The 23234-nt window shown below is 33.3% G+C and overlaps 3 protein-coding genes across 3 annotated transcripts; 2 read left to right on the forward strand and 1 right to left on the reverse strand.

Moving 5' to 3' along the window:
* Positions 1 to 1022: 1022 nt before the first annotated feature.
* Positions 1023 to 3549, forward strand: LOC104901739 (subtilisin-like protease SBT3). Its single transcript, XM_010689340.4, has one exon. The coding sequence runs from the start codon at positions 1038 to 1040 to the stop codon at positions 3417 to 3419; it is 2382 nt and encodes a 793-aa protein (XP_010687642.3). The 5' UTR covers positions 1023 to 1037; the 3' UTR covers positions 3420 to 3549.
* A 2738-nt stretch (positions 3550 to 6287) lies between these two features.
* Positions 6288 to 15980, reverse strand: LOC104901740 (serine carboxypeptidase II-2). The gene is made up of 10 exons (XM_010689341.4): positions 15546 to 15980; positions 15191 to 15298; positions 13021 to 13116; positions 12819 to 12911; positions 10629 to 10714; positions 10277 to 10537; positions 9624 to 9754; positions 8448 to 8543; positions 7068 to 7173; positions 6288 to 6710 (listed from the first exon to the last, which is right to left on the reverse strand). Exons 1-10 carry the CDS (start codon positions 15832 to 15834, stop codon positions 6549 to 6551), a joined length of 1428 nt encoding a protein of 475 aa, XP_010687643.2. The 5' UTR covers positions 15835 to 15980; the 3' UTR covers positions 6288 to 6548.
* Positions 15981 to 22495: 6515 nt separating this feature from the next.
* Positions 22496 to 22978, forward strand: LOC125492681 (uncharacterized). The gene has a single exon (XM_048635388.2). The coding sequence runs from the start codon at positions 22496 to 22498 to the stop codon at positions 22976 to 22978; it is 483 nt and encodes a 160-aa protein (XP_048491345.2).
* The last annotated feature ends 256 nt before the right edge of the window (positions 22979 to 23234 follow it).

A 23234-nucleotide genomic window follows, 5' to 3' on the forward strand; every position in this document is an offset into this window, starting at 1 on the left:
AAGTGTAAATGTTATTAATTGGCATAACACACATATAGCCTCGGGGGATTATTTTCTTTTTCTTTCTGATTCAAATATGAATTGGGTGAAAGTTTCTATGTTTCGAACTTTTGTTGGTAAAGGCAAATCGCTAAATGGCCCGTTTGGCATTACTTGTCAATGGTAAGTTTTTAGTTATAAAATATGAAAAGTCATATAACCCTTACACAAGTGGTATCATAAACTTAATATTAAGGCGTTTTTTATTCAATTATATTGGACTTGATCAACTCTAATATCATTCAACGTACACTATAAATGTGACTTGATTAGCCTTATTAGAACATGGAAAACCTTAAAACCTTTTTTGTTGAGATGAAGAAAACTCGCCTATAGTCAGACCTTATACTTACTGAAGTTAGTTTTTAAAATTGGCAACAAAAACTAATAACTAGTTTTAGTGGCTCTCGTATATTTGATTTTAGTTTTCACAAAAGTAAAAGTCGACAACAAAGCGATAAAGAACAAACCTTGAGATAATGGGTTTTATCTAAAACTGGAAAATGTCTTATCTAAACCTACATCAATCGATATAATGGTTAATAATATTTACATCTATGCAAAATGATAATTATGTTTTAATTATCATTATTATTCATGATTTTTTTTGAAGGGATCATTATTATTCATGAGTAATCCATAACGTTTTGATATAATAAAAGGAAAAAAAAGAAAAAAAATCATCTTGCGTAAAACACGTCTCGATTATTTAGAATGGCCAATCTAAATGATTGAGACGAGGTCCGGTTATCAATTTGTGGGCACAAAACTCATAAATATTATGGGTTAAATTGATAAGATATTTGGGTTGAACTCATAGGTATTTGGGTTAAACTAATAGATTTATAATTTAAACTAATAAATGTCATGCTTCATTATACCTGTTTCAGTCATGTCTTGGACTGACACGATGACTTTTCGAAATAAAAATGATCCTATTAGACTAAGCACTCTTCACCTCCCATCAATCTATATAAATCTACCAATACTAGCACAATATGTCCCATCCCATGTTCAAGAATACAAAAGTTATGAAATTTTTTAATAGACTAATGTCTTGTTTATGCATCATCCTACCAATATGGATCCTAATAATGAGTCACTTTGTTCACTCATCCAATGGAGAGACTCTCCAAAGGTCAACCTACATCATTCACATGGATAAATCCCTCATGCCTAATATTTTCACTAGCCACCATCATTGGTACACCTCCACCGTTGATTCCCTTAACTCCGCCACATCCAACGGCCTCAAATCACCCAATTATTCTTCTCCTTCTTCACCTAGTGTTCTTTATACTTATGACAATGCCTTGCATGGTTTTAGTGCACTCCTATCCCAAAATGAGCTTCAAAAGCTTGAAAACCATCCAAGTTTTATAACAGCCTATAAAGAAGCTAAAGCTACCCTTGACACCACTAGGACTATTGATTTTCTTTCTCTTAATCCCTACACCGGCCTTTGGCCGGCCTCAAACTATGGCCACGACGTTATTATTGGGGTCATTGACACCGGTGTCTGGCCTGAGAGCCGGAGTTTCAACGACGCTGGGATGACCCCAGTGCCATCCAGGTGGAAAGGTGCGTGTGAGGGAGGACAAAATTTCAACGCTTCTATGTGCAATAAGAAGCTGATAGGAGCTAAATACTTTAACAAGGGTGTTATAGCGTCTACACCTAATCTTCAGTCTAAGGCGAACTCAGCTAGGGACACTGATGGTCATGGGACTCACACAACATCAACAGTCGTAGGGAACTATGTCGACGATGTGTCCTTCTTCGGCTATGCCAGAGGTACAGCCAGAGGAGTCGCCCCACGTGCTAGGGTGGCTATCTATAAGGCGGTATGGGAGGGCGGAAACAGCTACACCTCGGACGTGCTAGCTGCGATGGACCAAGCAATTGCTGACGGTGTGGATGTCATCTCAATATCTCTAGGATTCCATGATCTTCCCTTGTACAAAAATCCAGTGGCAATAGGCTCGTTCGCCGCGATGGAGCGTGGAGTTTTGGTGTCCTCTTCTGCAGGAAATGGCGGCCCAAGATATGGTTCCGTCCACAACGACATTCCTTGGTCCTTGACCGTTGCAGCTAGCAACCTCGACCGACAATTTTCCGGGACATTGGAGCTTGGAAATGGCCAAAAAATAGTGGGATGGACCTTATTCCCAGCTAGTGCTATCATTCAGAATGTGACATTGCTATATGACAAAAATATAGCAATGTGCAACTCTTCTGATTACTTGAAAAAATTAGCTTATTCTAGTGAAAAGGTCATTATTTGCGATGATATTGGCATGACATTTGAACAAATAGTCCAAGTTTCAAACTCCAGCGTAGCTGGTGCCATATTCATCTCCAAAGACCCCTTAATCTATGAGGCAGGGGAGGTCTCATGGCCTGGGATCATTGTAGGTCCGAACGAGGGGAAATCGATTATAAACTACGCGAAATCTTATAAGAGTAACAGTTGGGTGAGCATGGAATTTCAACAAACTTTTGTTGGATTAAAACATGCACCAATTGCCGCGTCTTACACCTCTAGGGGGCCGTCTAAGAGCTGTCACAGTGTACTAAAGCCGGATGTAATGGCCCCTGGAACACAAGTATTAGCAGCATATGTTCCTAACATAGAAGTTGCTAGAATTGGAAATGGTATAATTCTATCCAATGATTATGCTCTGCTTTCAGGAACTTCAATGGCATGTCCACACGCATCTGGAGTAGCCGCTCTCTTGAAGGCGGCTCATCCAGACTGGAGTCCTGCTGCAATTAGATCTGCTATCATGACTACTGCAAACCCACTTGATAACACAGGTAGTGCTATCAAGGACAATGGTTCTAACCTCGGACTTGCTACCCCATTAGCCATGGGTTCAGGTCAGATTGATCCTAACCGTGCACTGGACCCTGGGTTAGTCTATGACTTGACACCACAAGACTACATGAACCTCATTTGCTCGATGAATTTTACTCGAAACCAAATGTTGAGCATTGTAAGATCAAATAAACACAATTGCTCGGCCTCATCAAGCGACCTCAATTACCCGTCTTTCATTGCTTACCACAACTATGACAGCACCAAAACTGCTGCTATGACTTTCTATAGGGCCGTCACAAACGTAGGAAGAGATGGTTTTACGGCATACAAGGCTGTAGTAACCGCGCCTAAGGATGCTCGAGTAAGGGTGCATCCAAGAACATTGGTGTTTAATAGACGAAATGAAAAGCAGAGCTATCAGTTAAGAATTAAGTATAAGAGTGTTGATAAGTTGGGGATTTCATTTGGTTCAATTGTTTGGATGGAAAATAATGGACAACATAGTGTTAGGAGTCCTATTGTTATCTCACCTACAGAATACTATCTTCCCCATGTATGATTAATTGGTTAATTTAGTAATTAACAACCTAAATAAAACTAGAGTTTAGCCAGATATTGAGATTAGTATGTTGTAAACTTGTAACTATATAATTGTTGAAAGTGCAATGTACCTATATAATTGTTATTTATGAGATATAAGCAACTATAGCTTGCAATTTAACCTCATGCCCTTCCCTCTCGTAGCATAACGCGTACTTGATTATATTTGATTTTGATGGTGGTATTAAACTTATCAAATTTAACAATAAAGTTGTCCACAATATATACTCCCTCCGGTCTTTATTGGTACACCCCTTTCTTTTGCACAGTGTTCTAGGAGAAATAATGTTGTGGGTCATAGAAAGAAAGAGAAACTATTATTTTATATTAAAGTTGAATGTATGTGTGATGAAAAGTTAGTGGTCCCGTTTCAAAAATAGAAACAAAATAAAGGGGTAAACTAATAAAAGACATCCCAAAAAAAAATACGGGTAAACTAATAAAGATCAGAGGGAGAATTACATTACAATACATAACATGCATATATATAAGAGAGGGATTATTCTCCTAAATGATTTTCTATGCTTAGATTTTGCTCAAGCATAAGAGCAAAAACGAAAGGGAAAAATTGAGAGAGTTTGACCATAAAAAATTGCAAAAGTAGAAATAGGATACCATTAACAATTTTTTGCACAGATTTGTTTGTAAATTGTATGGTAATGCGTGAATAAGCATGAGTACCAATTTGAAAGTTAAGCTGAGGTATTGCTCTTTTAGTTGATCATGAGTTGTATTAGAATGGAAAGAAAAAGTTATTCTTCTTGCACTGTAAACAGAAAACTAGATTTTCACTTTTTGGTTAGATTAGTGTTAATATATAGGATTTGTTTGATAATGTAAAAGTTAAAAGAGTTTTACAGGTTAATTATGTAATACTTTTAGTAATTAGCTTAGTGAAAGAGTTAAAATAAACTAAGAACAGGAGCTATCTCAAACAAGAAAGGATAATTTTATGCATCTAGGTTACAATTACACATTGTATCATCTTAATGAAATGTTACATTAAAATTGAAACTAGTATCTTTATCTGAACTCCTCCTAACTTTAGATGATTAATCTCCAATTACAATAAGCCCCTACTCACCCATTATTTATCCTTAACATTGACCTTTTTTTTAGGAGTACTTAGTATTGACTTTTAGATAATTTGATTTAACTCCAACATTATCATGTAAGTTTATTAAATGTAATGCTTAAATGGAATAGAATGCTCACTTGAAGTTTGAAACTTATGTACCTAGGTATCATCCAAGTCGGATTGGTATTTTTTTGGGTCTAGGCCAAAGTCGTTAACTGAGTTTGCAGTTAAATGGACAAAATCAACAGTTGAGGTAGCGATTTGATGGGTAAGACTGTTAATTCAAGTAGCAATTTTAGTTTAGCTAAAATCACCAATTGAATTAGCAATTTTGCTAGAGCGAGCAATTGGGTTGATGGGTCAAGTTTAAGTTTGATTTTGAGTCGATATTGAATTGTGCTAATGATGTATCAAAAAAGTCTAGTGTTAAATATAATTACACAAAGAAATAAATGGTCAAATTGGGTTAATGTCATATTGTTCGGATTCAGTTTTCTCTTAATATAAGTTGGATCAAATCAAATCAGGGATTGCAACTCTAATTTTGCTCATTAAACCACCTAGTGACCATGTCTGGATTATGAGAAATTAAATGAGTCCCTAATTAGTTAGCAATTGGTGAAGTCGTGCAGATACGGTAATATCTAAATTACTACACAATTCCACAAGGGACGCATGTTTCACAAACTCTTATATGTTCTGGCATTACCACTATATCCATAAAAAACATTGATTAAAAAGTCAACATTTTTTTCTTTATCGGATAGATTCAGCATCTTTGACTACATAAGGTCTATTTGGCAAAACTAGCATTTGTAATAGCTGTTAGTTGTTTTTGTAGCGGATAGCAGTTTGAGTAGTTGTTAGCTAACAGCTAGTAGCTGTTAGAGGTTAGCTGTCAAAATAGTAATTTAAAGGATAAGTGTTTGGTAATAATAGCGGTTGGAATTGTTAAAGACAACATAAGACATTTATTTAGTGATAAATAGCTACGAAAATTTTATTAATTATTTTAATGGTTAAAATCTATGTTTATTTAAATTTTATGTCTTATTTTTCATAAGAAAAACAATGTATGCAAACCTTAGGACTTCATAGAGTGAAAATATTATAATATAAACACGAATCAACGTGTAATTTGTCAATGTAGAAATATTTTAATTTTTGTTATAAGATCTCAGAATGCATATTTCGTATCTTAGAAAGTACCACATAAAAGAGAAGCAAATAGCCCTTAACTAATGATAGTATTATTTATTTATTTGTAAGACTTTAGTACTGATAATATATTACAAAATTTATACAGGAGCTTACAACTAATAAGTAGAACATTGGAGTAGAAAGATTATACACCAAGTGAAAAGCTAGGACTTTAAAGGAATTTTTATTTAAAAAAATAAAGAAAAGCAAGAACTACCAAACCTTATGAAATAGGCGAGAAGATTGTACGCTACTTAGATGGATGAAACGTTACATAATGTAACGTTTTACAAAAGCTAATCAACCTATATTCCAACCTCTATCCGCTACTACAACCGCGACCTTACCAAACATTCACACAATTTTCAAGTAGCGGTTTAACCATATCCAACCTTTACCTGCTACCCAAAACGATGGTGCCAAACAGTCTAGGGACAGAATGAACAAAATTGCTATTTTTTTTATAAAAGAACAAAATTGTCATTGCATCAGTCCTAGAAATATCCATTATGATCACATCTTAAAAATTATAATAAAAAGTAGCACAACTTCAAAAATTAACCATCAATGATGAGGTTTCTTTTTATAAACGCAACTATAACGCTGTTTAGTGTTTACATTTCCCAAGCCCATTGCATCCCTACATTAGAGGGAGGTGCAAGTTTGAGTATTCCACAAAAGACTTAAATTATATTTTCCCGTTTGAGGACACAAAATAGTTCTAGGGGGCGTTTCGTACGAGGATTTGTCAAGTAAAATAAAGGTAACTAGAACCCTTTCGCTTAGATTTACTCTTAAAGAATGCAATGTTTAAGAATCACTGACTTGCTCCAGTGTTGGCATCGATTCTCCGGCCAAGAAGGACTTGACTAGTGTAAGTGAAAGCTTAGCTCGATGTAGAGGGACTTCATGGCCAGCTCCTCTCACCACGACAAATGTAAGGCCCTTGTACTCTTGTGTCCATCCCCCAACCTATTCGATGCACGAAAAACCACATCAGAAAATCTGAAAGGGATATAAGTTGGAAGAAAGAATCCATGAAATGATCAGCTATAGAACTTGGATCCTCGACTTGATAGAGAAAACCATGTTAGGACGGCTATTAATAGAAAATCCTACCATATTTTTGGGATTGAGGAATAATTGTCAGTACTCAAATCGGATGGACACGATACATAGATGCAAGTATAGCTAATGCATCACAGCATAAAGTACATTTGAGCTATCCATAAGCATATTTTCTATAGAAGTTGAAAGATAAAGCAGCAGTAAATGACAGGAGTGATCTAGGAAAGAAATCTTTTTGACATAAGAAAGATGGTAAATTACCTGGCCATCATCATACCAAGCATGCCAAGGCTTAATGGTTGGGAGTTTGAGAGCATCTATATTGTATCTTGTTGATGTGACAGGGATCACGGCGTCTGTGTCACCACTGCAATGAGCCAAAACAGCCATATTATGTGCTTTGCATTGGAGATGCTTTTACATGAACAGATAGCAATTCACTAGAAATAATTTCAATGATTAGCGATTAGTGGACCTGCAAATGGCAAAATACCAATAGCTATAATAGACCTAATAAACGAAAGACAAAAATTCCCAAAAAGAAAGTCACTACCATTTCTTCTCTGAGAAAGAAGGAAAGAAAAAAGAATTAAGAGTATACCTTAAACGGAAAGGGACTCCACAAGAGCACATGTATAGCAACCAAGTAACAAACAAAGTATGCTAAACAAGAAGACTGAGAGACTCTGGTTGTATGGAAAATAATTTCAACGTTTGTTTTCCAAGGATAAAGTATAAACATAATTGTAAATTACTATTCTATTGTTTTGTTCCGATAATTGAAGAGAAAATGAAGAGAGGAAGATACAACGAGAAAAGGAGGGATAAAAAGAAATGTGGCATTCCTCCCTTTAGAAAGGAGAATGTTTTCCATCCTTTACTACCAAACTAAGGAAAATGGGGAAATTATTTTTCTGGAAAGAATACTTTCCTCCTGAATGAAAACTCTCTGTATAGAACTATAGAAGTGTTAACCTAATTTGGCCATTGTCGCAAGAACTCTGTTGTGTACTATTTTTAGACTAGGACACTGGTTCAATTACCACAAACAATGTTATGAACTGGCCTGCCAGGCTGCCAGTTCTTCGCTTATCCCTCTAAAGGGGTTCTTGTAGAATCACCAATATATGCACCTAAGTGGCCAAAACTTACCTAGAACATAAGTGACATGTATTCCAGCCCCAAATTAGATCACAAATATTGAGTGTAAATATGTAACTGACATGTCAGTTTCTGAGCTCTACACCCTTTACAACAAAACTAGTTATTAGACCCGGGCTATGCCCCGGGTAAGAACTTGGTCTAGTGGTTAAAACTTTAGTATATGAACTTGAGGTCACGGGATCAATACCTATAATACGCAATTTCTATTTTTTTAATTGTACATGGATTTCATGAACGCCTTTTAATATATTTATATAGATAAGTATATATTAATGATCTTTAGCTAATTTGAAAACTCAAAAACTTATGGAACCTTTAACCTTTCAATTGTTCAAAACTTGGGGCTGATGCTCTACAATAGATCAAAATCTCGTATATACAGAAATATGTTCTAGTAAATTAAATTGACCGTATATAGGCTTTAGACTAAATAAATCAAAAGATCAGGTTCATAATCAGACCAGGGCAGATATAAACCTGAACATCCAGATCCGAAGTCCAGCATCCATCAGCTCGTGGTATATGTCAAGGACAGACCTAGATGAATCCTGCCAGTTGCTATTTACTAGTTCACTGCAAGACAGAGAGAAAGACAAATGTTCATATCTGTGAATCAACAAGAAACAATTAGATGTAATTTTACTGCAATTTGTGTAAATATATCTATGGTTACATTTGAATATTGTCTCTACATCAGACCAACTATTTTTCTCTTTCCCTATAGTGCTTTCTATCACCTTCCTTTTATTTTCCTCTCCCCATCCACTTCTACTGAATTTTTTTATTTCAACAAATACTTCTAAATTAATCCCCAAATTCATACACTCCCTCCGTTTATTTTTATAAGGCATGCACAATATTTGAGATCGGCCACTCGAACTTTAACGGCTTAACCATTAATTACTCTCAACACATATTGATAAAAAAAGAAGAAAGTATAGAGTTCAAGCATTATTTTGAGATAATATACTAATAGTATAATTTGTATCTGCCATATTATGAGAGACATTAACACTCAAAGCAAATTTTCAAGAAGCATGCATGCTTAGAGATACGGAGAGAGTGAAACTTTATTGAGAGGAGGAGGGAACATAAACAGAACCAAGACATAGTGGTAGTCCCTGGCATCAGTGTTCTAGCTTTTTTATCACCGTCCGGAAATATTCACATCATTATTTAAACAAAAAATCTATACGAAACAAACCCTGATGAATGAACAGAGCACTCATATAATTTAGTTTCCTTATCATATTTTTCCATGACGAAATTTAAAATATGCCACTTAACTGAATATAGAAAAAATTAACTAACATGATACGGAGTAAATAGTATGCATACAGCTGATAACACGTGAACTAGAAGCGAAATGAAAGAGTAGTTCCTCAAAGCCCTACTCTTTTATCAACCCCAAATTTTAGCTCCTCAAAGACCAATTATATATAAAAATAATATTCTCAAATTTTGGTGTCTTTCTAACAATTGCTTTTCATGAGCAACAACAGTTGAGCGCATAGAATTTAGTACCTATCAATTAAATTCATCTACGTAGCCAATATTCTGAGAAAAAAGTCATATGCACTAACCCATGATGAACCAAATTATTATGCATGTGGACAGCCACTAAATTTTTTGGTACCTTTTCTTGAGAATTACCTGCATGTTTCCCATTTTACAGGAGCAAACTGGGGATTAACATGTAGTGCTTGTTGAACTTCAGGTTGGTTGAAGTATACAATTGAATGCTTCTCAGAACATGGATCATATGCTTCATTGAGGTGACCAATCTAACAATAATCCCAAATATAAATCATCAGCAAGGATGTTTAACAGGTGTAACATTTTTTCTCTATTTACTTTCAAGTGATAGCTCCATTCTAGCAAATCATCCTAGGATACATTTTATGGAGATCAAAAAAGTAACTGGCAAATCTTTTAATAAATCAATCCATCAGAAGCACCCAAAAAAAAGGAAAAAGAAAAGAATGGACATAGAGAGCAGTCAATTTGAAAGAGTAGGACAGCCAATGTGAAATCAAGGGAGTGCTATATTAAAAAGGAAGCAGATTATATTAGCAGTAATTGTTTAAGCCCAAGTATAAGCACATTACAATTATTATCTGGTCTAAGAAAATATAAAATGCCACAGTGTATTTTATCCTCATAAAATGCCACATTTTGTAGGCCATCTTTCAATCATTTTCTTTGTAGCTATGCAGTAGAGAAGGAAAACTCTGAACTACTAATTTTGCATATAAGATATATTGCAGCATAAAAAAGGGGACCGTAAAATACTACTTAGCACTTACCAGTCTTTTCAGTAGCTTATTTGGCAATGAAGAGTTTGTGGTACAAGAGGGGGTATAGATGCTATATGGGTCAATGTTTCCAAGTTCATTAGAAGCAATATCTAGTATTGTTTCGCACTTTTCTGATGAATGTACAAATGATTCCAAGTCGCAGAATCTGTTAAGCAGCTTATAAGTTTCGTCAGAGATCAAACCAGATGACCACATAAATTGGAATATGCCGAGGTGGTCATAATAATCATCAGTCAAGGCATTTCCAACCTGAAACGCATATACATATAGAGAGAAAGTTAAGATTTGTGCAGACAGCCAAAGAAATCACGTGTCTCTCATGCAAGAGAGCAGAGCATACCATATAACCCTTCAAATTAATCTGTTCTTTGTTAGCTGCCGAGTTGTACCTTACTATTGCTTGGCTGAGCTGGGGTACATAATGTCCTGTAAAACAAACATCATTATTCTCTGCAATTAAACCAATGAGAAACCTGCAAGCACCAAGGTTCTTTACCCATCTAGATAAAACAGCTAATTCATGCCTAACAGACCATTAGAACAAGTACCACTACAGATTTACAGCCATTATGACAGTATTCAATTAGTAAACACACTACACAAAATGTTGCCTTTGAAAATTGATCTGACAGCAAATATGAAAATTAAGCTTCAGACTGCTATTGAGATCTATGTTACTCCGACACCTTCATTTACCTCAAAACCAAGTGTCGTGTCGTGTCTGACACGACACTTCACTTGGATACTTCATTTTAAACTAAAAACCTATGTAGTATGGGTACTTGGACACCCGTATCCGATTAGACACTCGATCCGTGTCTGAGTAACATAGATTGAGATGCCAGCAAGATGTTTAGATCAATCCACAAAAACACTTAGATATTTCAAAATCTCAAGCTTAGACCTATGTGTTCGGAGCTCAATGTACTCTCTACACCAATAACCAATTCTACAACTTAACTACATATAAGTGTCTTCATAATCCACATTGACATAGGAAGCATAGTGGTCTTCCTTAGCAATGGTATTCTTACCACTATTTCAAAAGGTGTGACACTGATAGTAAAACATACGGCTTAAGTTTGAGTGTTTTAGACCAACTTAACCACTTACATTTTTCTTTGCACAGGGAAATAACACTAGATCTATAGTAAATTTATCATATGCCTCAAGCCGTTCAGATTCCAATATTAGATACACAGTGAGATTTTCTTCCTGCCCCCTTTCTGAAGCAAGAGCCTCTAAAAGGTTTGAAATGTTCTTCTCATCTCTGTATCAATTTGAGACTTAAGAAATGAACCAATAATATACATTATATTTATCATCATCGTTGATGTCTAATAAGTGAAATGCATCTGTGCTTATCTTTGAAGCTGCATGATAGAAAAAATTGTATCAAACAAGTTCAAAATGTCTAATGCAGGTGAAAATTGCTGAGTTTTCATATGTAGCATAAAAAATATACCCGATTTTAGGCTACAGAAAATTTGTCCCATCATGAAAACCAAAAGAAAACCGTCACTTGGGCAACAAAATTTATCTAAGTAAGCTAAGCAGCAGGATTGCAGGAGCAGTGTTATATTTTCACAATGGTCTCAGTGGGAAATATAAACTTTCCAAATCCTTTAGATCCCACTCAATGATGAAACCAATGAGGCAAAAGAAATATATTATATGCCTGCTAAGATGTTATAAGGCTATGCATCCCTTCCTTGCTATATAATAGATAATCAATCAAATGAACTTGTGAATACAGTGAATATAAACCTTACATCTATGCACAAGCCACTGGGAAATCTCTGGAGAAATGTCAATAATATAAGGCAAACCTGAACACAACAATGCAACATCCAGATTCTAGATAGCCTTAAACAGCTATGCAGCAAAAAGAAAAGAAAGAAAATTATGTTACTTCGACACTTTATTTCACTCTTCATATGTCCGACTCGCACACAACACGCATTGTATACTCAGCATTTCGGAACGAAACTGAAACTTGTCAATTAAGCAAAGAAAAACAGAGGAAAGCAATGACACAACTCGCTTCACGTCCTTTATTTTATGCTGCAAAGTCTATTTTCCTATCTCTACGTTCCTTGTGCAAATGCTAGGTGAGAATCAGCATCTCATTGTTAACCATGTTTTTACATATATCATACATGTGCTTCCTCTCTTGAATGTGGTTTATACTTAACTGAAAATACTCTTCCAAGTTCCCAACACAATTAAGATGAGTGTCGTAACATTGTCTAGAAAACAAGTCAAGACACTAGTTTGACTGTATCCCGGTGTAAAACAATTTTGAAACTCAAGTGTCCGATCCTTAGATCTCTACTCCTATCCAATACACTTTGAGAAGTCGAATAAACATATAAGAAGGGGCTTCTCTCTGCATGAAAAAGGAAGACTTCCCACACATGAGAGGAACTTATCAAGCATAGTATTTTATAAGTTTGGCAATTAGTATGAAAAGAAGCACAAAATATATTGAAAAAAGAATAGATATTAAAATAGATATATTAGGATATACCTCCATAGCTCTCTCCAGAAATGTATAATTCTCTCCCCTTATACTCTGGGAACCGCTCAAACCATCCTACCAAAAACTTCAAGGAGTCTTGAGCTGCAAACCAAAAAAAAAATCAAAGAACAGTCTATGTGCATATATATTTTGAACAAAAAAAATGTCGGCACTCCGCAATCCACAATCTCAAATTAGAACCAAGATATACCTGTCCTATTATCACCATTAGTTAGCAAATCAGACGTAGTGTTGGAATATGAAAAGCCAACTCCAACAGGAGCATCCAGAAACAATACATTAGAAACTGCACATCAATAATCACATAATTAGAAGACAGCCACTTCAAGATCAAGTGTACTAGGATCATATTTTTAACGCATCCAGAAACAACACATTAGCAACTGCACATTAATAATCACATAATTAGAAGACAGCCACTTCAAGATCAAGTGTACTAGAATCATATTTTAAGATCATAGATGCATATAACATACACAAAAATGCACTTGGTATAGATCATAACTACATGTTTACTGATACAACTTGTGTCCAACTGTCCCATCTATATCAATTCTGATCTCTTAATTAGTGTTACTTGATAGACATGGGACCCAGTAGAACCATTAGCACAGCTAGAAATCGTATGATAAGATCTTACAATCATATTTATAATTAAAATATGTTCCCTTTGACAAATGATTAATGCCAATTCTAGTGACCAAATATCTCCACACTTAAGAGAATGATCTAGATACGTCATAGGTGTAGGATGGTAAAACTTGACCTGACCTGATAACCCGATCCGAATCTAACCCCAAAAGGGGGTTCGGGTTGGATATATAATCCATTTAATATAATAAGTTGCAATATTAAGCCATTTAGGCTATGTTCAGTTCACCTGAAATTTTCTGATCTGAACTTATCTGATCTGATCTGATCTGAACTTATTTTTTCTGATCTGATCTGAACTTATTTTTTCTGATCTGATCTGATCTGATCTGATTTTTTCAACAAGATCTTATCTTTCATAAAATATATTATTACTATTATATTATTACTTTGTAAATCATTATTATGCAATACATTATAAGATCTTCTTTATAGTGTTACTATTATTATCATTTTATTTCTATTACAACTTTTATACAACTTTATTATTAATAATTATTATTATTATTATCATTATTATAAGAACAACAATAATAATTATAATCATAATTATTATTATTACTAAAAATAATTATATAACTCAAGTCATTATTTTATAAGAGCACTTATACAATGTTTCACACTTTCCCTTAAAAAAAAGTTTCACACTTGAGAAGTCGGCAAACTGAACTCTTTTTTTTCATATAAAATAGAACAAGATATACAAACAACTATGACTTGAGCAAAAATAAAATAAATATCGTGCAACTTCAAATAGCTAGAGAGATTTGGAATTCGGTAGAGAAGAGGTATACCGAATCTAAATTTATAATTTGTATCTCACACTTAGCTTATTTTGAAATGTAATCCGAATTAGTAGTTTCGTTGTCATGAATTTGAGATATCATATTTTATATATTTCTTATTTTTGCGTCAATCTTATGTTCTTAACAGTGGCTTTTAATTTTCTATTATTTAATAACAACAAAATAACTTAATATAATAATACAATGACATTTATAATGGTAACAACAAGATTAATAATAATTACCAATATTAATAATTAATAAGTACAACAACAACAACAATAATAATTCTTTTGAACAAATGTACTAGTAAATAATAATACCCCTTTGTATTTTTTTATCTTTGTCACTTAGAATCTTGACACTATTCACAATTAGAGATAATCTTTTAGATTTTTCTAATATATAAGAAAAAATATAGTCATGTGGGGTCTTGTTTGATTCGTCTCAATGAGTACTTTATTAATATTCAATTATTATAATTTTTATTAATATGTAGTGAAAGATATTTAATAATAATAAGTTTTTAAATATAAGCATGATATGATCTGAACTGATCTGATCTGATCTGATCTGATCTGGTCTGATCTGAACTTATTTTTTCTGATCTGATCTGAACTTATTTTTTCTGATCTGATCTGATCTGATCTGATCTGATTAGATCTGAAATAAGCAAAAATAAGGTGAACTGAACATAGCCTTAATCAAATAGGCTAGACTAGGGTTGACCTCCTCAACCCAAAAACAACCTACTCTCACCTACTTAACTCATTAAGATATGATTAATTTAAGAAACTCTAAACATGCATACTTTATTTTACTAAATTTATCCATTTAGTTCCTTTTTTAGAATTTTTAATTTATTTCAAATGACAAAGACCTAGGATACAATTGTACATAGACAAATCCATAAAGTAAGTATACCTTTGTTCCAAGAATTAGGATTCAAATAAAGAGTTTTCCCATCCTTTTGGATATGAAATGGTCCAAGTTCTTCAGCCTCACCAAATGCAATGGATGAACATCCAGGTCCTACACAAACAACCATCAAACTATAATATACTATCAAAAACTAACTTAAAAATATCACAGATCCAACATTATCAAAACAAAATCCATAAAAAGGCTAATAAAGTAAGTGCTTATCATTTCAATCAATACCCAAATAAAATGCATCAAAAATAGTGAAATTTCCTCTCAAAAAAATCCAAAAATTCACCATTTGCAGGCAAAATCAACAAGAACAACACAGAAAATATAAAAATAAAAAAGAGTCAACCTCCATTGAGCCACAAAAGGAGAGGTTTTGAAGAAGGGTCTTCAACAGCTTCAATGAACCAATAAAAGAGTGCTCTTCCAAATTCCTCATTAACAGTTATATACCCAGAATAGTGTGTAAATGCAACATCAAAATTCTGGCCTGGAAGATAATTTACTCTATCAAATTTTTGTTGGGTAATTGGGTCTGAAGATGAACTTGAAAAACTACAACTACCCAGTTGAAGATTTAGATAGAAAATGATGAGTAAGTGAAGAAGAAAAAAACTGACTCTCCTCAAATTACTCATGTTTGTTTCCGTTGTTGAAGGATTGATTCCTTCCTAGGAATTTGGGCTAAAATAAGGTAGGTATGCTTGCGTGCAACTTTTTTAGTGATAAATAGTTAGTGCCGTGGGGACAATAGAAAATGATCTATGATGAAATTGATGATGATATTTTGGATTCTTTAGAATATTTGCATTGTATTGTGCTTGAATATTTTTTACCATTTATTACTTCGATGAAGGTAAGAGTAAGATAAAAAAAGAGAACTGGTTGCCAACTTGCCATGATTTTGGCATGTGAGGCATAGTATAGACTTAATATGGGAGGTTGGAATTTGAATCCTTATAGAGGATCGTTTGATTCGTGGAGTGGGAGGTTGGAAATTGAAATATGGGAGACTGGTTTTTTAGGGATGCGTGCGACGATGATAATTTGTTCATTTGCGATATTTCGTAATATCGAATAGTTAGTTTTACATGCACACAATACATGTCGCGACAACTCATTATAATAGTTTAAGTTAACAGTTTTTTCAATAAAGATTATGTTTTGTTCACCTTATAAGAAGTTATTTTCAGCAAAGTAAGTTCAAATCAGTTCAGATAGGTTCACATAAGCAAAAATAGCACTATATGCACGAGATGAAATGTCACAATATATTAATATTAATATCAAAAAGTGTTAAAAAACTAACTTAAGTGTGTAATATTTATGTTGACTATTGATGAGTGTTATAATTTTTTATTTGCATTACTCTAGTATAAAGAGTAATGTTTTCTAAAAAGAACTATGTCGAGGTAGGACATTTTAGGGCATGTTCTCCCCAGCTCATTTTCAATTCAGTTCAGTTCAGTTCAGTTCAACTCCAATAAGTTCAATTCAGCTCCATTCTTTTATAACCATTTTGTTAAATATTATTATTTTGGTATAATTTATTTTACTAATTACTCTTATTATTATTATTGTTGTTATTGTTGTTGTTTATTTTTATATCATTACTATCAATTATTATTATTATTATTATTATTATTATTATTATTATTATTATTATTATATCATTACTAATAAGTATTATTATTATTATTATTATTGTTGTTGTTGTTGTTGTTGTTGTTGTTGTTGTTTTTGTTGTTTCTATATTATTTTGTTTATTATAGCTTTACTCATTCTTATTACTATTATTATTAGGAGGAACGTGGTTTAGGTCAAAGCACAAATAAACCCACGTTTTTTAGCCCATAAACCAATCAAATCGCGTCAAAACGATTTATGATGTAATTTTCACAGTCCAACCCAATCATTATTTTTATTACTAAATATTATTATATTATTAAAATAGTAATATTAATTTACTTCTTAGATATTATTGTTATTATATACTATCATCAAAGTATAATATATTAATACAAATAATATAAAATAATTATTATTAATTATCATTATTATCATTAATTATATTTATTATTATTTTATGATTATTAATATTATTTATGTATAACTATCATTTAAAAATATCCAAAATATTATTATTATTATTATTCATTATTATTACTTATCATTGTAACTATTATTTAATATTCATATTATTATTATTTAAATATTATTTATATATCTATTACATTCAATTAATTCAATTTAATTTAATTCAATTCAATTCAATTAAGTTCAGTTCAGTTCAGCTCCAATCAGTTCAGTTCAGTTCAGCTCCAATAAGTCCAGTTCAGTTCATCTGTTTTATGCCGACGAGAACAGACCCTTAATCTTATAATTGATAGATATTTCAACAACTCTCCTTTTAAGCAATGATCTATGTTATGTTTTTTATTTATTCAACATACATATACTTTATAGGCGTATTTTATGAGTAATAGTTCAATTTATTTTCATTGGGTAATTGAGGTTTTTAGGCATAATATGGTGAGTAGTGCTTCAATAAAAAAAATTATAAATTGATATTATCTGATGATGTATGTTTATCTCTTTAATTATTTATTATCCCAATTTCCAATTGATTGTGATCCCCAAAAAAAGTAAATAGAATTGAATATTCTCTAAAGTTTATTAATTCTTTTAGGGTTTGTTAATATATGTTATTTGAAATTTCTATTGCAAATGAGAGTTTAGATAATAATAATAATAATAATAATAATAATAATAATAATAATAATAATAATAATAATAATAATAATAATAATAATAATAATAATAATAATAATAATAATAATAATAATAATAATAATAGTAATAGTAATAATAATAATAATAATAATAATAATAATCTCTATAAATATTTGCTTTTATAATTGTTTGAAAATTATTTTTAGTCATCAGTTTATATTTTCAATTGTGAGTTTTCTCTTTTTTCACATTTTTATGTAATTCGTTTGGTATTGTATAACTTTTCTTATTATCCATATTTGTAAATGTGGAAAGAATTAAGAAAAAAAATTATTATTTTGTGAGATTAAGGGTATATTAGTCTTTTCGAGAAGGGACGCCATAGCTCCCCCTTGGCTTATATAATAGAGATATGCATATTGTATGGTGTGTGTAAAAATATATAAAAAATTTCATATGTACAAAAAATAGAGACAAATATATATTTATTTAGTTTTTTCATTTAATTAAAGTAGGTAGTTAATCTTTTTTTTCCTATTTTTAAATTTTTTGATTCCCCATGTCTTGCTTATATAATAAAGATTTTAGGAAAGAAGTTTGAGAAGGTAAATAAGTTAGTATTAATAAACTATTGTATATTAAGTGGTTATTTGTATATATGGAAATTTAATTCTCGTAGGAAGTTTGATTTCCTATTAAGTTATATCCCTTATGTAAATCTTAGAAAATGGACTTGGTGTGAGAATTTCGAATGACTAGGGAATTTCAATTTTGTGGGGATTTCAATTTCTCATGAATTTTCATTATTAATATTTACCCCGTTTTCCCACTTTCTGTCAACCAAACAACTATCCAAATCATAAAATCATGGGTATTTGTATTGCCTATTATAATATCCTCTATACCCAACAAACACTAAATATTTGAAAATAGCTTTTGTGTTCGTTTGGTTGACAGGAATTTATGTAGGCAATGAAAATTCTCATGATTTTCTCATTTGAGAAGTTGTTTGGTTGACAGAAAATTGAGAAAATGGGTGCAATGGAAATTCCTTGGAAAGTTGAAATTCCCACAAAATGTGGGAATTTAATTACCTACCCCTCTCTTAGTCGATTAAAATTCATGGAAATTGCAAATTCATTGATGTCAACCAAACAAATTTAGGTCATTTTATAGAAATTACATAAGAAAAGTAATTTCCTAGGAAATGAAACTTCATACAGAAATTAAATTCCCATGTATATCAAACGAGCACTTTATAAATTCAATTGGTAGTGGTAGAAATAGAATTAACACTTCTAGCTTATAAGGTGGTACTTCTCTCTCCTCTTTATTCGAAGTGGGACAACTCACAGGTCCATACAAGTGGAGTTTCATCAGTTTTAGTTTTAAGACAATTAACAAACAATTTTATTATTGTAGAAACAAAAAGATTGAATTAGATGTATTTTGGCTATTCTAAAGAAGGCTTCATTCAGTTCATTGTCAAACCAATTAACTAAAAGAATCACCACCACCATAAAATAATTAAAAGAAAGAAACAAAGTAAACAATTAATTATTACTATTGGTTCACCAAAAAAAAAAAATTATTACTATTGGATGTCAAGCTTTCATAATAACAACGAAGAGGTGATAGGTCATTTTGTGAAACAAAATCATGAATTAACTAGGAGTTGAAGGTATCACAACACACACTTTAGAGTATGACCAGCCCCAAGTGTTAAGATTTTAGTTTTGATAACGTGGCATATGGGCCACCTAGTCTTAAGACAAGATAAAATAATTTGCATTATTAAGGTGGGTGAGTCATGATAAAGTCTAAAATTGAGTCTTGATAAGTCAAGACTTCACTTAAGACTCAATATATAACTGGAATAAAATAATATGATATATAAATTGACGGGTGTTAAAAGGAGTTTAATTGAAAGGTGAAGAGCAAAATTTGGTTGAGTTTGAAGAAGTCTTAGAGCACCTCTAATGGGAAAAAAAACCCTCCCCATATGGAGTCTCTCTCCTCAAATGGGGCTCCACATGAGTGGGGTTGGTTCCCCATTTAATGAGGATGCTGAAGTTTTAGGGGAGGTGCCCAAATGAAGAACAAATGGGGAGCTTACACCTGGCAGCAGAGAGAAAGAGAAAAAAAAGGACCAGCTGGCCCAGCCAGCCTGACGCGCGGCAGAGAGAGAAAAAAAGAAGGGGAGAGCTGGCGTGGGATAGCCTGACGCGCGCCCAAAGGCCCAATCAGAAGCTGCCAAATGTCACCTTCCCCTTTAAAAGCAACAGTTATTTTTTAAAATAGCCGTTGCATAATTTTGCCATTTTAAAAAAAATCTGCTAATTAAAAAAAAAAAAATTATACCAACGTTCATATTTTTTAATTGTCTATAAATAGAGACCAATTTTGCCATATTTTAGATACATTCAAATTTCTCTACCTTTTCCAATCTTTAATTTCTCTAATTTTTCTCATCTTAATTATATATTTTATTCCTCTACTCTTTAAATACTTCCAAACAAATTATCCATAATTATGAATCCTAATAATTCTAATTATGGAAATAGGCCTCAAAGAACCCCAAATTATCAATTTAATCTCAACCACCCACAAAATCCAAATTTCCCACAAAATTCTAACTCCCACAAAATTCTAATTTCCAAGTAATCCAAATTTCCAACAAAATTCAAATTCCCCACAAAATCCAAATTTCCATCAAAATTTCGAACAAAACCCAAATCGTCAAAATACTAATATTGCTTTTGATCCAAATATGCTCAATAACCCTCAAATCCAAGCCAATTCCAAGCATTTGTACTCCAAAGTCAACAACCTTCTAATTTCGAAACCCCGCCCATACTCCGGTGAATCTCTCATCTCCAATGTCTCAATATATGGATCAAAATCCTACAACTCCAGGGGGACGGGAGCAATAACCGAATACCGATTGGAGATTATTACCAAACTCAACAACTCGGAGACGATGATGATGCTTATGATGATGATGATGAAGATGAAGCGGACCAAGGTGGAAAAGGTAAAAATAAGATACTAAAAGAAAGGTGGGGACATGATGAGGATATAGCATTGGTCTCCGGATACCTTAATTGTGGTGGTGATCCATTAGTGGGAACAGATCAGTCAAAGGCAAAGCTTTGGAAGAAATCAAGCGCATCTACGATGTTGAAGTGGTAAAAAAACCATCACTATCCACCCAAGGACCATGAAGTCAATTAAAGCGCATTGGAGAACCATCAACCGACTCGTGACTTTGTGGGTATCGCAACTCGGTGAAGCCGAGCGAATGAAATCAAGTGGAATGGCTATTACGGATGTAGAGGCTAAAGCTCATGAACTATACAACAAAAACAAATAATAAAGCTTTCAAATTGTACCATTGTTGGATGGGAATGAGACACCTTTCAAGATGGCAACCCGGATACGATTCAACTGTTGTGAGTCAATCAAGTTCAAAAAGGTCAAGTGATGAAGTTGTATCAGTTCGCCGGATTGTGAAGAAGGCTAAGGCACAAAGAAAGATGAAAGGAGTAGCTACAAGTTTAGATGATTTCAACAACACTTTAAGTGAAATGCAAGGTGAACGAATTACAATAAGGAAAAATATAGAAGAAATGATGGATTACCAAAAGCAGCGAGATGAAAAGAAAATGAGGTTCAAGATGTATCAATTGTTGATGACCAAACCATCTCTTGATGCGGTTGAGTTCGAATACTATGAGAAGCTAAGAGAAGAGTTTATGAAGTAGTTTAGTTATAAGGTTGTTTTATTTAGTATCCTTAATTCTTTCGTAATTCTAGTATTTACTATCCTAGTTTGTATTGTTTTAATATTTTTATCTATTGAGAATCTTATCTTCTGAAAAGTGGATTACAATCTTATCTATTGAGAATCTTATCTTCTGAAAAGTGGATTACAATCTTATCTTTTGAAAATCTTTTTTTTGGGATTGTGTAGTCCTTTCTTATCTTCAGAGATTGCACTCTTATCATCAAATGTCTATAAAAGATGAATTGGTTGAATGATAACATCACACCATAACACCATCCTTCTTTCTACAAAAAATATCATTCTTCTTCCTTCAAACCACTTCATTCTTCTTCTCTTCTTGCAACAAAAGGAAACATGAACTTGGATTACAATTCTTCAAGTTCAAGTGATGACCAGTTTGATGATATGGTCAATAACATGATTTTATACAACGCGTATCTTGAAGAACAAGAAGACTACGTAATTCAACAAGCTGTTCAAACAATTGTCGCTCCAATCATAGAAGCCACTCAAAGAACATCTCCCAAAAAAAAAAAATTATTATTCCAAGAGACCGTGCTGATGCAAATCAAAGGTTAATGAACGATTACTTTGTTGATCGTCCTCTATATACCGAAGACATGTTCCGACGCAGATTTCGTATGCGTCGTCCTCTTTTCTTTCGAATTATGAACGCAGTCGCTGCGAAAGACAAATTTTTTCAACAACTACCAGACGCAACTGGAAGCTAGGTGCCTCCACTCATCAGAAATGCACAGCAGCATTGAGGTGTCTAGCATATGGATCAGCATCTGACGCAGTCGACGAGTACATCAAAATTGCTGAATCAACAGCAAAGGTGCCTTGTGCACTTTGTGCAAGGAATTCGAAAAGTTTTTACGACCGAGTACTTAAGGAGGCCTACAGTAACCGACTTGCAACGCCTCTTACGTGACGGGGAAAGGCGGGGTTTTCCTGGAATGATGGGCAGCATAGATTGCATGCATTGGCAATGGAAAAATTGCCCACGAGCATGGAAAGGGTTGTATCAAGGTAGGTCCAAATCTGCAACGGTAATTCTAGAAGTCGTGGCCTCCGGAGACTTGTGGATATGGCATGCATTTTTCGGAACACCGGGAACTTGCAATGATATCAATGTATTGGCACGCTCTCCGGTGTTTGATGATCTTTATCAAGGAAGAGCTCCTGAGGTCACATTTAATGTGAATGGTAATACCTATAATAGGGGATATTACCTAACAGATGGGATCTACCCTAAATAGGCAGTGTTATGCCAGCAATTCGACTCCCACTATCTCCCGTCGATGAGTTGTTCACCAAACGTCAAGAATCAGTTCGGAAAGACGTCGAACGTGCGTTTGGGGTTTTACAAGCCACTTTGCAATAATACAAAGGCCATCACTCATTTGGGATGAACACTTAATGTGGGAAATAATGCTGGCGTGTATCATTCTTCCACAATATGATTGTCGAGGATGAACGGGATACATATCTAAATTATCAAGACGCATCAGACTT

Source organism: Beta vulgaris, chromosome 8 (assembly GCF_026745355.1).
Source record: "Beta vulgaris subsp. vulgaris cultivar EL10 chromosome 8, EL10.2, whole genome shotgun sequence".
NCBI classification, from domain to species: domain Eukaryota; kingdom Viridiplantae; phylum Streptophyta; class Magnoliopsida; order Caryophyllales; family Amaranthaceae; genus Beta; species Beta vulgaris.

Coding starts and splice junctions, on each gene's coding strand:
- LOC104901739 (XM_010689340.4), top strand. CDS start 1,038: ATGTCCCATCCCATGTTCAAGAATACAAAAGTTATGAAATTTTTTAAT.
- LOC104901740 (XM_010689341.4), bottom strand. CDS start 15,834: ATGAGTAATTTGAGGAGAGTCAGTTTTTTTCTTCTTCACTTACTCATC. Junction 15,299..15,545: donor CCTTTTGTGGCTCAATGGAG/GTTGACTCTTTT, acceptor TTGTTTGTGTAG/GACCTGGATGTTCATCCATT. Junction 13,117..15,190: donor TCCTAATTCTTGGAACAAAG/GTATACTTACTT, acceptor ATTGATGTGCAG/TTTCTAATGTATTGTTTCTG.
- LOC125492681 (XM_048635388.2), top strand. CDS start 22,496: ATGGATCAGCATCTGACGCAGTCGACGAGTACATCAAAATTGCTGAAT.